The following is a 13,230-nucleotide window of genomic DNA, read 5'->3' on the forward strand; positions in this document are numbered from 1 at the left end:
GAGAGGTTTCAGTGAGGATGAAATTCAGAAGGTGATGGACTGAGGAGCATATGGAAACAAACAGGAAATATTGAGAGCCTTTTTAGGGTCTACTTTAAGGATAATGCAAAAATAGAGATATGCGGATTAAAAATGGATGGTTTTTAATAAGAAAGTTTTTTTTCAAGTTTTTATTTAAATTCCAGTTAGTTAATATTAGTGCAATATTAGTTTAGGTGTAATATTAGTTTCAGATATAAAAGTTAGTGGTTCATCATACATACATATAATACCCAGTGCTCATCACAAGTGCCCTCCTTAATACCCATCACCTATTTAACCCATCCCCTGCCCACCTCCCCTCCAATAACCTTCAGTTTGTTCTCTAGTTAAGACTCTGTTTCCTGGTTTGCCTCTTTTCCCCCCATACTCATCTGTTTTGTTTCTTATATTTCACCTGAGTGAAATCATATGGTATTTGCCTTTCTCTGACTGACTTATTTCACTTAGCATAATACTCACTAGCTCCATCCAAGTCATGGCAAACGGCAAGATTTCATTCTTTTTATGGCTAATATTCCTGTGTGTGTGTGTGTGTGTGTGTGTGTGTGTGTACATATACCACATTTTTTAAAAGATTTATTTGAGACACAGAGAGTGAGTGTGTGTGCACAAGTGGAAGTAAGAGCACAGGGAGAGGGAAAGGGAGAATCCTGAAGCAGACTCCTTGCTGAGCATGGAGCCCAATGAGGGACTTGATCCCAGGACTCTGACATCATGACCTGAGCTGAAATCAAGAGTTGGAGGCTTAAACGACTGAGCCACCCAGGCACCCCTATACCACATCTTCTTTATCCATTTATCAGTTGATGGACATCCGGGCTCTTTCCATAATTTGGCTATTGTTGATAATGCTGCTATACACATCAGGGTGCATGTATCCCTTCAAATCCATATTTTTGTATCCTTTGGGTAATACCTAGTAGTGCAATTGCTAGATCTAGAGTAGTTCTATTTTTAACTTTTAGAGGAACCTCCACACTGTTTTGTTTTAAGATTTATTTATTTTAGAGTGGGGAGGAGAGGGAGAGAGAGAGAATCTTAGACTCCCAGCTGAGCATGGAGCCCAAGACGGGGCTGGATCCCACAACCCTGAGAGCATGACCTGCGTGGAAACCAAGAGCCACATGCTTAACGACTGAGCCACCCAGCCACCCCCTCCATACTGTTTTTAATGAGAAATATTTAAACTTAACTCTCCTTATGGGAAAAAGCCAAAGTAGAGGAAAAGCTGAAGATACACCATGGAGTGGGTATGACTGATGGGGCAAAATCCTTGAAGAAGCAAAAAAGACTGAAGAACTGATTTTAAACTGGAAGATTCTCTCTTAAACAGAAAGGATGGAAGATATTGGGCAAACCAAAGCTTGTGTTTAGGTCTACTGGCATGGAGGTTTGTTTTCTCTATGAAATTACACGCACAGTCATCGGATAAGAGTGAAAAGGTTGATGTCAGCGTTGGAGGTTTGAGACTGGGGAAAAGTTTAAGGTAACTAGTGGAGAAAAAGGAGCGAGAACTTCTCGTTAGCATCTAAGAGTTCAAATGATTTGACTTCATTATTTTAGCGCTGCTAATCTGAGCAGTTATAGGTGCCACGGAACGGGCAATAGAGGGAAGGCTGCGTCAAATTATAGACCTTGGACTACAAACTGAGTGGGAAAGAAAGCAACGAAAGGAAGAAGGGGGTAAATAAATTAGCCTTTCAAGCCTGGAGGTCTGGATGAAAACAACGAAAAGCTGTGGGCCGGCGAGTAGATCTGATTAACTTGATTAAAAATCGTAACTCTTTAGCGATGACAAGGTATTGGCCCCAAACGCCAACTTCTCGTTTATTCCGTATCCAAATGATGGGCGTGGGGGGCATCAGGAAAACTGGACCACCTGGCCTCCAGCGGTTTCCCACCACCGAGGCCCGCCCCACCGCAGGGGGTCGGCCCGGCGCCTGCGCACTTTGCGCCCCAGCTGATCGCGCCTGCGCGCGGCGCCGCCACCGCTCCTTCCATTGGGCTTTCCACCGCGCGGGACTAAACGCGCTTCCGGGACTCCGCCCGCCGCGAGGAGTTGGCCGTTGTCAGCGCCGCGAGCTCCGGAGACTCGCCCTCGCTTAGCCAGAAACCCTTCGCCTGGGCCCGCGCGGGAGGAGCGGGGCCTCTGAGGGGAGCGGCGACCCCGCCGGCCCCGGTTTGTTTCCCTGGCGGCGGCAGCTTCTTCCGTAGGACAATATGTTCAAGAGAATGGCCGAATTTGGGCCTGACTCCGGCGGGAGAGTGAAGGTCAGTGCCCAGCACGCGCCTCCCCTCCGGGAGTGGCTCTCACGTCCCGGCTCCAACCTGCGCAGCGTTGGGGAGGGCCCGGTTGTTTTCCCTCTCGCGCCTTCTCAGCTCGGGCTTGGACAGTGGTTTCTAGACGGAGAGCGAGTCAAAGCCGCTGCGGGAAAATCAGTGTTTCTTTTCTTTTGGCCACGATTTGACCGCCTCTCCACCCCCTTCCCTCCCAGCCAAAAAACAAGCCGTGGTGGCTTGAGGGAGAAGTGGACGTAATAGCTGCTTTGAGGGCTTGGTGCTCATCTGCCAGCCCAGGTCACCGGTGAACTGGGGGTGCCATCCACCTGAGTGTGAGGATAATAAGAGCAGCAGGTACTGGGTTCTCCGCTTACCGTGCCAAGCAGAGTAGCTAACCGCTTTACCCGATTCTCTGATTCAGTCCCTACAGCAGCCTTACAAAGGCTTACCCACACAGCATGTGCAGCTGCGAAAACTGAAGAACTTGGGGGGATAGAAAAGTTCAGAAAACTTGCCCGAGTTCATGATGTCCACAAAGCCCCCAAAGCTTCGGCCAAGATGTTAATCGAGGCGTGCAGAGAAGATAACACTTGCCCGCACAGAGAGAACATTCCGTAAATGTTAGTTTTCTTTTGTTTTTAAAGTTGCTGGCGTGGAGCCTAACATAATGTTTGACACTGACCCATTTCCCTCCCACTTTCCTACATCCCCTGGCACATTAGTTTTTAAGGCAGGGCTCTCTGGTTCTTGATATTTTACTTCTTGATTTTAGATTTATTGCAGAAAGGAAATTTTTCTTTAAAAAGAACTCACCCACGGGGCACCTGGGTGGCTCAGTCGATTAGACAGCTGCCTTTGGCTCAGGTCATGGTCTCAGCGTCCTGGGATTGAGCCCCACATCGGGCTCCCTGATCAGGGGGAAGCCTGCTTCTCCCTCCCTCTGCTGCTCTCCCCCTGCTTGTGCTTGCGCGCTGTCAAATAAATAAATAAAATCTTTATAAAGAAAGAAATATCACCCACGTTAGCACCAATCTAGTTACTCTAGCTTTTCATCAAATCCTGATCCGTGTCATACATAATTTTTACATAATTTTGACTGTACGTGTATACAACTCTTATGCACAGTGCTTTAATATCACGTGCAAAGTAGGAGTTCTTGGAAAATTTCAGAAACTACCAAAATTTAATGGAAAGATGTCAGGTAGAATTCATAGTGCCAGAAACTTCATCATAAATATATATTTTGCCCAAGCTTTGGGCAAGGTTTGGCACTAATAGGAAAATACTACCAAAGGGTTAAAACGTTAGCTTTTGGAGAACTTTCAGAACTTTCTCTATTTGTAATCATGTAAGGTTCAAAAAGTTTTAAGTCCAAAGTGATTTGAGGAGATAGGCTTGTAGTCCTCAAATGCTTTTCCACCAGACATGCCTGTGAGTTAGTCATGTAAAGCTTTAAAATTAAGGATTTATTTCTCATTCTTGATGATTGTTATGTGGTTTTGTAGGCATCTTTTTCCAATTTAGATAAATTTCCTTCAGTTAGAAAGTCTGTTGACAGATGAACCCCCTTTGCATCACCGAGGAAATCTGCAAGTTCTAGCAACACAGTAATAGCTGCAGGATGTGTTACCCATACCCCATGCCAGTGCTCCTTCTGCTCCCTCATCTGTTGTTGCCCCAAGTGTCAAATAGCACTTACTGTGATTATTTAAATTCTCATACAAACTGCTTGCCTTCTTTTAATAACTTGAGGCTAATAGGGATTGGATTTGTCAATTTTCCAGCCAAAGTGAAAAGTTTTTCCATTTGTTCACAGCTTTTCCTTCTTATGAATTGAGTACATTGGCACAGCACTTTTAATATGTGGTATATCTTGCTTTTTGACCTTCAGATACATTTTTACTGTTGAACAATTAGTCTCAAATTTCATGTGCAACATTCAGCATTTTCTCCTCCCTTGAAATTTTTTGTCTCTCTTTTTCATGATAATCCGGCAATAGTCACCACCTCTACACATACCAGATGTGATGAGAAACATGTACTTCCATCTCAGAACTTAACACATAAGTAATGAATTGAAAAATGTTTGCCTTAATTCTACCTAAAATCCTCTCCCAGACTTTCTTTAGTATTTGTACTATGCTTTGGAAAACACTGCTGTAAACTGATAAATCAAGACATTATTTCCCTCAGGTAACGGCAGTCAAAATTGGCGGTGTTAATTCCTGAGGCTCGCTTTAAGGTTTGTAAATAAAGAGCCTTTGCCTTTCTTAAAAAAAATCTCTCAAAGTATTTTACATGATTTAAATAGACATTTTCCAAGTTGGAACATTGTAATTAATCTGGTGTTCAGTTACTTGTGTTAATATGAAGATAATTGTCTAATACTGATTTGATTGAGAGAAATCCATGTTATAAGCAAACTCTAGGTATTTAGATTGCCTGCCATTCCTTAAAATAAGTTTTCAGGGTGCCTGGGTGGCTGGCTCAGTTGGTTAAGTGACTGCCTTCGGCTCAGGTCATGATCCTGGAGTCCGGGGATTGAGCCCCGCATTGGGCTCCCTGCTCGGCAGGGAGTCTGCTTCTCCCTCTGACCCTCCCCCCTCTCATGCTCTCTCTCTCTCTCAAATAAATAAATAAAATAAAATAAAAAACAAACCCAAGTTTTCAGAGCTCTTCTGTATATTTGGGTAAATGATGCAATATTAATTGGTGTTGAAATTATTTTTCTTTTAGGGGGTTACTATCGTCAAACCAATAGTTTATGGTAATGTTGCTCGATATTTTGGAAAGAAAAGAGAAGAGGATGGGCACACCCATCAGTGGACCGTGTATGTAAAACCATATAGAAATGAGGTAGGCACTTGTTTCTCCTATAACTTTTTGAAGCCACAGTTTGTTTTTGATTGAAGATAAATTGTAATATTATGTTACAGTAACTTTCTGATGATAAAATTGGCCCATTGTAGAAATGTCACCCCCAAAAAGTTGAAAGAAAAAAGTGAGAGTTGTCATCTCATAACAGTTAGTAGAAATCAATTTTCCAATAATGTTTTCTAACTAAAGTTATGATATCAAGAACCATGCTATAAACACAGCATATCTTCCAATCATTGTGTCTTAAGTTAGCTTCATATTTAATCAGGTGTTTCAGGAAGAGTAGTTCATACTGTTTTGGGAACAATTTGGTAATAAGACCATCAGAGGAGATGAAAGACAAAAAACTATGGATGCTGGTAATTTTGTTTTGTTGCTAAATCTCTAATGCCTGGAATACAGTCAGTGCGTAGTAGGTATTCAGCAGATACTCAGTGAATGAATATTTGTCGATTTAAAACCCTTTAAAGTTCACAGAAAAACTTGTGTATGAATGTTTGTAACAGCATTATTCATAATAGCCAAAGAAATGGAAACAACCTAAGTATCTTTCAGCTGATGAATGGATAAATAAAATGTGGTATATCCATACAATAGAACATTATTAGGCAGTTAAAAGAAATAAAGTACTGATACATGCTACTACCACATGGAATGTTTAGAAACATTATGGTAAGTGAAAGAAGCCAAACCAAAAGCCACATATTGGATGATTCCATTTTTATAACATGTCCAGAATAGGCAAATCCATAGACACAGAAGATAGATTAATGGTTGCCAGTGGATGGGTGGAAGAGGGATTTAGGGGTGAGTGCTAATAGGTATGGGGTTTCTTTGTGTGTGATGAAAATATTCTAGATTTGATTGTGGGAATGGTTGTACAACTCTGAGTGTACTAAAAACCATTAAATAGTTAACTATAAATGGGTGAATTGTGTGGTATGTGAATATCTTGAAGCTGTTATTTAGAAAAAAACAAGAAACCTTCAATGACTGACCTGTTGCCCTCAGGATAAAGTTAAAATTATCATGTTTTAGGGACGCCTCAGTGGCTCAGTCGGTAGAGCTTGTGACTCGATCTGGGGTTGTGAGTTCGAGCCCCATGCTGGGGATAGAGATTACTTAAAAATAAAATCTTAAAAACACACACACACACAAAAACAGTTTTAGAAGGCCTGCCATGGTCTTTCCCAATTCTGCCTCTGTAGCTTATCCCTTGCTGTGTTTGCCTCATCATTTCCTTCTACCCTCCATTCCATCAATACTAGAGCACTCTCAGTTTCCCAAAGGGACACTCTTAAATGTCATCATTCCTTACTTCCTACCTACTCCATTCTTATTGTTCCCTTAGGTATTAGTTTAAAAGTATTTTCTTTCAGGGTGCCTGGGTGGCTCAGTTGGTTGAGCGACTGCCTTCGGCTCAGGTCATGATCCTAGAGTCCCGGGATCGAGTCCCGCATCGGGCTACCTGCTCAGCGAGGAGCCTGCTTCTCCCTCTAACCCTCCCCCCTCTCATGTACTCTCTCTCTCTCTCATTCTCACTCTCTCAAAAATAAATAAATCTTTTAAAATAAATAAATAAATAAATAAATGTATTATCTTTCAAACTACTCTCTTAATCTCCAAAGATTAAATCAGGTGCCATTCCTACAAATTTGTACCTGTTGCCCTCCTAACACAGATTACATTGAAACGCTGATTTTCTTGTCTCTCCCTGCCATGAGGACAAGAGTTCATTATTTACCATGGTGGCATCTGGTATCCAGTATCGGTCATTTGTAGAAAAAAATGAATGAAAGTATTTCCAAAGAGTCTTCAAATATGCTTATGAAAAGCTCCCTCAAAAAATGTTCACAATAGGGCGCCTGGGTGGCTCAGTTGGTTAAGCGACTGCCTTCGGCTCAGGTCATGATCCTGGAGTCCCGGGATCGAGTCCCACATCGGGCTTCCTGCTCAGCAGGGAGTCTGCTTCTCCCTCTGACCCTCTTCCCTCTGGTGCTTTCTATCTCTCATTCTCTCTCTCTCTCAAATAAATAAATGAAATCTTTAAAAAAAAAATGTTCACAATATAATGTAAGTGATGAAAGCAGATGTTAGTATATCGTTATGACCCTAATTAAAAATGTAGATAATCACATAAAAAGATTTCCCAAAAGCAAATAAAAAGATTAATGAATACTACTGTCGAGTGTGACTGATTCAGTTTTACATTTTTCTACAGTGAATTTTTTTTTGAAAAAGCCATTTTCCCTAGGAGAATCCCTTTTATGTGCCAGAACTAATGAATATGCTCCTGTGCTTCAAAATAAGATTAGGAAAAGGAGTTTTTTATCTGATGGTTTTAGGTTGCTTAGTTTAGTTGACCTTAGCTTTATGTAATATAATTTTGTTTTTTAAAGTTGCTTAGGTCTTAGATGTGCTTTAGTTTGTATGCTTATTCCTATTAAATATATTGGAAATGTACTATTTTTATAGAAAATCAAAATTGATTTAGAGCATTGTCTATAGAGATATATAAAAATAGGATTCGCAAAACAAGTGAATTAGGGACATGTATATTCCTGTATGTTATGAGTTGTGAAAGAATTCAACTCAGGCCTCCTTTGTTTAAAATAAAAACCAGGGGCGCCTGGGTGGCTCAGTCGTTGAGCGTCTGCCTTTGGCTCAGGTCATGATCCCAGGGTCCTGGGATTGAGTCCTGCATCGAGCTCCCTGCTCAGTGGGAAGCCTGCTTCTCCCTCTCCCGCTCCCCCTGCTTGTGTTCCTGCTCTCGCTCTCTCTCTGTCAAATAAATAAATAAAATCTTAATAAATAAATAAAATAAAATAAAAACCAAATCTGTGTATAATTCATGTTTTTTAGAAAGTTATAGATTCCACTGGGGATTAAGGAGTACACTTGTCATGATAAGCACTGTGTGATGTGTGGAATTATTGAATCACTATATTGTACACCTGAAACTGTTAACTTGTGTGTTAACTATACTGGAATTAAAATAAAAGAAAATAAAATTGGATTCCATAAAATTTGACGGAAAGTGTATTTTATAAAATTAGGTACAATGCTCAGTGTATTTTCCTCATAGTTTTTAAATGTAGATGGCAGAACTAATTCCTCTGTATTTTAGGATATGTCAGCATATGTGAAGAAAATCCAATTTAAATTACATGAAAGCTATGGCAATCCTTTAAGAGGTACAGTACAGTTTTTTGATTCATAATATAAAATTTAACATTTAAAAAGATGGAGACTGTATCAGTATTTTTTGTAATTTATAGTTGTTTTATTTTTTTTCTCTTCAGTTGTTACTAAGCCTCCATATGAAATTACTGAAACAGGATGGGGTGAATTTGAAATAATCATCAAAATATTTTTCATTGATCCTAATGAGAGACCTGTGAGTAATGATAATCTTTGCAAACATAAAATAGATTTTTGTAATTGTGAAAATGTAATCTACTTAATGAATAGTTTGTTATATGTTGCCATTTTTATTCAGATACACTTTATGTAAGTTTATGGCATGGTGTATCTTGCCATGAGTGAAGGTTTTTCATTTTTATGGGAAATGCCTTTCAAAACTTATTTTTCAAGTATAGAAAGAAGCGATATAATGTGAACATTTCTCAGAAAGAAACCATGGAATCATATGATTACTACAGCAAAAAAAGTTTAAAATTCATTAATATTCTTTGGTTATTAGTAATAAACGAGATGAGTCCATCTGCTGTCTAGAATGAGAGTATCCGGGTTTTTATAGTTAAAAGCCCTAGCAACAGTCTTTTTGCTTTTTCAAGTTGCTATCAGTACTAGCAGCTTTATTTTATTCATGAATTTTTATTTATAACCACGGATTTTTTCATCTTTTGTTCTCTTATCATATTGTTGCTTGATAATGTAAAAAGTCCCTCAAAATGTTCACTTTGATTCCTCAGCAGTTTTGTGAGGTTGATGATATTGTCATTTTAGACATGAGGATACTAAGGCTCAGAGATCAAGTCATATGCTCAAAACACAGTTAACTGTGGCAGAGCTAGTTTTTGAACCCAGGTTATTTGCATTCAGACTTCACATTCTTTCCGTTACCCTTTCTTTTGACTAAAACTACTCAGCTTGTTTTGTTTGTAAACCCATAGGGTTACAACTCAGTTATGGCTCTCTCATTCCACATGTGTGGTTGGTGTTTAACTCGTTTCAGGTCATCACCATTAATTTTCATGTTGATAGATTCAGTGCATTTCTTTAGCACCAAACATTTACACTTTAATAATCAGATTACATTTTTAAAATTGTATGTGCTTCTAAAGGAGCTGACTATGACCTGGGCCTGTAGTTTGGAGAATTAGTTCCTAGTGGACTGCACCAGAGATATCTGAGTTGTTTTTTAAAAATTCAAACTCCTAGGCCCCATCCCCTGGAGAGTCTGATTTAGTAGGTTTGGAGAGGGGCCAGCACAGTAAGATTTAGGACTCATAGGTATAGGCCGTACTCTTCCTTTGTAGGAATTCCTTTAGGCAGTCTTTTAAATGAGAGCCTTGTTTGGGCTTACTGTCTCCAGTAGAAAGACTATTGACTTTTGTCATTAAGTGAAACTGGGGTAGTTCTAGTGCTAAGAAAGCTCTAGTTTATGTTAAGCTTCCTTGAACTTTTTACTGATAACTTTTCATACATTCGTTTTCTTTTCTCCTGAATAACATCTATAGCTCATTTAAATGTTTTCCATGTGATAAGGTTTTCAGATCTCCTATTAATTCTTTTGTCCTTCTAGAATACTCTCAACAGACATTATATTCTATCTGGCAAGAAGTTATTGAATATCCATTATTTGCCAAGATACTGTTCAAGGGGTAGGATACAAAGATGAGATACTGCTCCAGATGAGATACTGCTCCTGTCCTTAATGGAAATAATCTATGAGGGAGAATAGAATACAGAAATACAGCAGATGTTGAGAGAGAAGGAAAAGAAATCAGTAATGCTAGTAGGGCAGAAACTCTTTAACTTTTTAAGATTGCTTGGAATTCATTTTTACTTTGAGAATGTGCTGCCTTGGGCGCCTGGGTGGCTCAGTCTGTTAAGCGTCTGCCTTCAGCTCAGGTCATGATCCTGGAGTCCCGGGATCGAGTCCCGCATCGGGCTCCCAGGGAGTCTGCTTCTCCCTCTGACCCTGCCCCCTCTCGTGCTCTCTCTCTCTCTCTCTCTCATTCTCTCTCTCAAATAAATAAAATCTTTAAAAAAAAAAGAGAGAATGTGCTGCCTTACCTGTTTGTTCTTCAGCTGTCCTATCCACCGCTCCCAGTTGGAAAATAAATCTCTGAAAGAAATTATATCATGTAACCTTGTTATGAGACAACTCTCAAAGTCCACTCTTGGAAAGAGTGCTTATTGTACTTCTGCAGTGATTAATTTATTGAATAGGTTTCCGTATAGATCTACACAGGCCTGAATTTTATTACCCAAAAACTGTTGTCATATTCTTTTAGTATAATGAAACCATTATACTTTTTTAATTGTTGACTCTTCAAAATAAGTCATGAAGTTTTATTTAAAATATAAAAGAAAGACACAGGTAATATGTGATTTATTTCTGTTACCTGGTTATAGATTAAAAATCTATAGCTCAAACCATTATAGATTGTAGATCAAACCATTATAAAAGGAATGATTGTTCCTAAAAGCAAAATGCTAAAATTGGGTTTTTATTCCTAGAAATATCTTTGTGGCTAGTTTTGGCATTTTCATTGCTCTAAGAATCTTCAAACACCCCTCAAAATTAGGGACATCTGTCTTGACATTTTTCATTGTCTATATCTGCATGAATGCCTCTAAGTGTCTGAATAATAAATTCAAGGAAGGACAGTTTTATGATGCAGTTTTAAATTGTTTTTAAATTATAAAAGTAAGGTATGTACATGGTTTAAAAAAGGATTTTAAAAGTAAAAAATACAGGCCCCCTGTATCAGTTTCTTAGGGCTGCCATAACAAAGCACCACAAACTGAGTAGCTAAAAACAACATATTTATTCTCATGGTTCTGGAGGCAAGGTATTGGCCATGCTTTCTCCAAAACCTCTAGGGAAGGATCCTTTCTTGTGTCTTCTAGTTCCTGGTAGCCCCAGGTGTTTCTTGGCTTTGGTGGCATAACTAAAATCTTTGCCTCCATTGTCACCTGGCTCCTCTCCCTCCTTGTCTCTGTGTCTCTTATGAGGACACCAGTCATATTGGGTTAGGGCCTTACCTAATAACTCCCATCTTAACTTTATTACATCTGCAAAGACCCTATTTCCAAATAAGGTCACATTTACTAGTACTGAGGGTTAGGACTTCGGCATATCTTTTGGGGGACACAGTTCAACCCATAACATCTTCTTTCTCCCACCTTGCCCTTTCCCTAGGAAAACCACAATGATTGTTTTCTGTTTTTCTAAAATAACTCCCATGCATCTCTATAGCTGTATTTTATGTCATTTTTCTACATTGTCACTCTTTAGAGATGTTTTCTAACATCCATACCTCCCCTCTTTAAAACATTCATGTTTAGTAGATGTGGATAGATTATAATACCTAATAGGAAAATGAAAGTACAGAATTTGAGTGATTTGCCACAGAGTAACTTGTAGTTGAGATAAGATCCTGAATTTGACATGTTAACTAATTCTACTTTCTGATTCGGTTACAGAAATCATGATGTCTCACGATGATGAAAACCATTGCACAGATGTGACATCTATTTTTATTTCACAGGTAACCCTCTATCATTTATTAAAGCTGTTTCAGTCAGACACCAATGCAATGCTGGGAAAAAAGACAGTGGTTTCAGAGTTCTATGATGAAATGGTAAGAAGATTTTATAATGAGAATTTTAAAAGCATTTTAAGTTGTAGAACTTCGAAGTTATTGGGCTTTTTTTCATTCTATCCCATTAGATATTTCAAGACCCAACAGCAATGATGCAACAATTATTAACAACATCTCGCCAGCTAACATTAGGAGCCTATAAGCATGAAACAGAATGTAAGTGCCATGAGTTCATAATTAATCCTGAAAAATAATGTATTCTATAATGGTGAAAGGATTATTATTAGTGACTATTCAATTTTTTTCTAAGGATATATAAAGGTAAATTTTTTAGGAGTTAAAAAAAATATATGTATTACTATAGAACCTCTAAGAAGGATGTTTTAAATTGTTCACAAAGTAGCCTCTCACATTGTCTGAAATACTGTCTTTTATTCCCTAATTACATTTTAGCATAGCTTTTCACTAATCTTGCTTAACTTGTCACTCAGCCATTTTCTGTTTACTAGTCTTTGCTGATAAAATCTGGGAAGAACCTTGCAGAACATAATTACAGTTGACCCTTAAATAACGCAGGGGTAAGAGGTGCTGACCACTATCCTCTGCCCAACCCGCCAATAGTCAGAAATCTGTATAAGTCTTCACTTCCCAAACACTAAATTACTAATAGCCTACTGTTGACTGGAAGCCTTATTAATAAACAGTCAATTAACACATATTTTATATATGTATTTTAGTATGTGTAATAAAGTAAGCTAGAGAAAAAATGTTAGTCATAAGAGAAAATGCGTTTACAGTACTGTACTGCATTTACTGGAAAAAGAAAAAAACCCATGTATAAGTGGACCCATGCAGTTCAAACCCATGTTGTTCAAGGGTCAACTGTATACTTTTGTACATAGTAGTCCCCCTTATCCATGATTTCACTTTTCGAGGTTTCAGTTACTTAGGGTCGACAGTGGTCCAGAAGCAGGTGATCCTCTTCCTGGCACATTGTCAGAAGGTCAATGGTGGCCTAATGCTGTGTCACAGGGCCTGCATCATTCACCTCACTTCATCTCACCACTTAGGCATTTTATCATCTGATATCATCACAAGAAGGGTGAGTACCATACAATCAGATATTTTGAGAGAGAGAGAGAGACCACATTTACATAACTTTTATGACAGTATATTGTTATAATTAATCTATTTTACTAGTTATTGTTAATTTCTTACTGTGCCTAATTTATAA

The 13,230-nt window shown here is 38.8% G+C and overlaps 1 protein-coding gene across 1 annotated transcript in view; it reads left to right on the plus strand.

Moving 5' to 3' along the window:
* Positions 1-2,079: 2,079 nt before the first annotated feature.
* Positions 2,080-13,230, plus strand: part of YEATS4 (YEATS domain containing 4) — a 17,716-nt gene continuing 6,565 nt past the window's right edge. Inside the window, exons 1-6 of the mRNA XM_028110797.2 lie at positions 2,080-2,313; positions 5,059-5,178; positions 8,327-8,393; positions 8,502-8,596; positions 11,943-12,035; positions 12,125-12,212. Coding sequence (XP_027966598.1) covers positions 2,263-2,313; positions 5,059-5,178; positions 8,327-8,393; positions 8,502-8,596; positions 11,943-12,035; positions 12,125-12,212 — 514 coding nt within the window. The 5' untranslated portion in view covers positions 2,080-2,262. The remainder of the gene's footprint in view (positions 2,314-5,058; positions 5,179-8,326; positions 8,394-8,501; positions 8,597-11,942; positions 12,036-12,124; positions 12,213-13,230) is intronic.

The sequence above is a fragment of the Eumetopias jubatus genome, unplaced genomic scaffold (genome assembly GCF_037043125.1).
Source record: "Eumetopias jubatus isolate StellerSeaLion01/CBP00866 unplaced genomic scaffold, mEumJub1_p1.0 scaffold_8, whole genome shotgun sequence".
Lineage (NCBI taxonomy): Eukaryota > Metazoa > Chordata > Mammalia > Carnivora > Otariidae > Eumetopias > Eumetopias jubatus.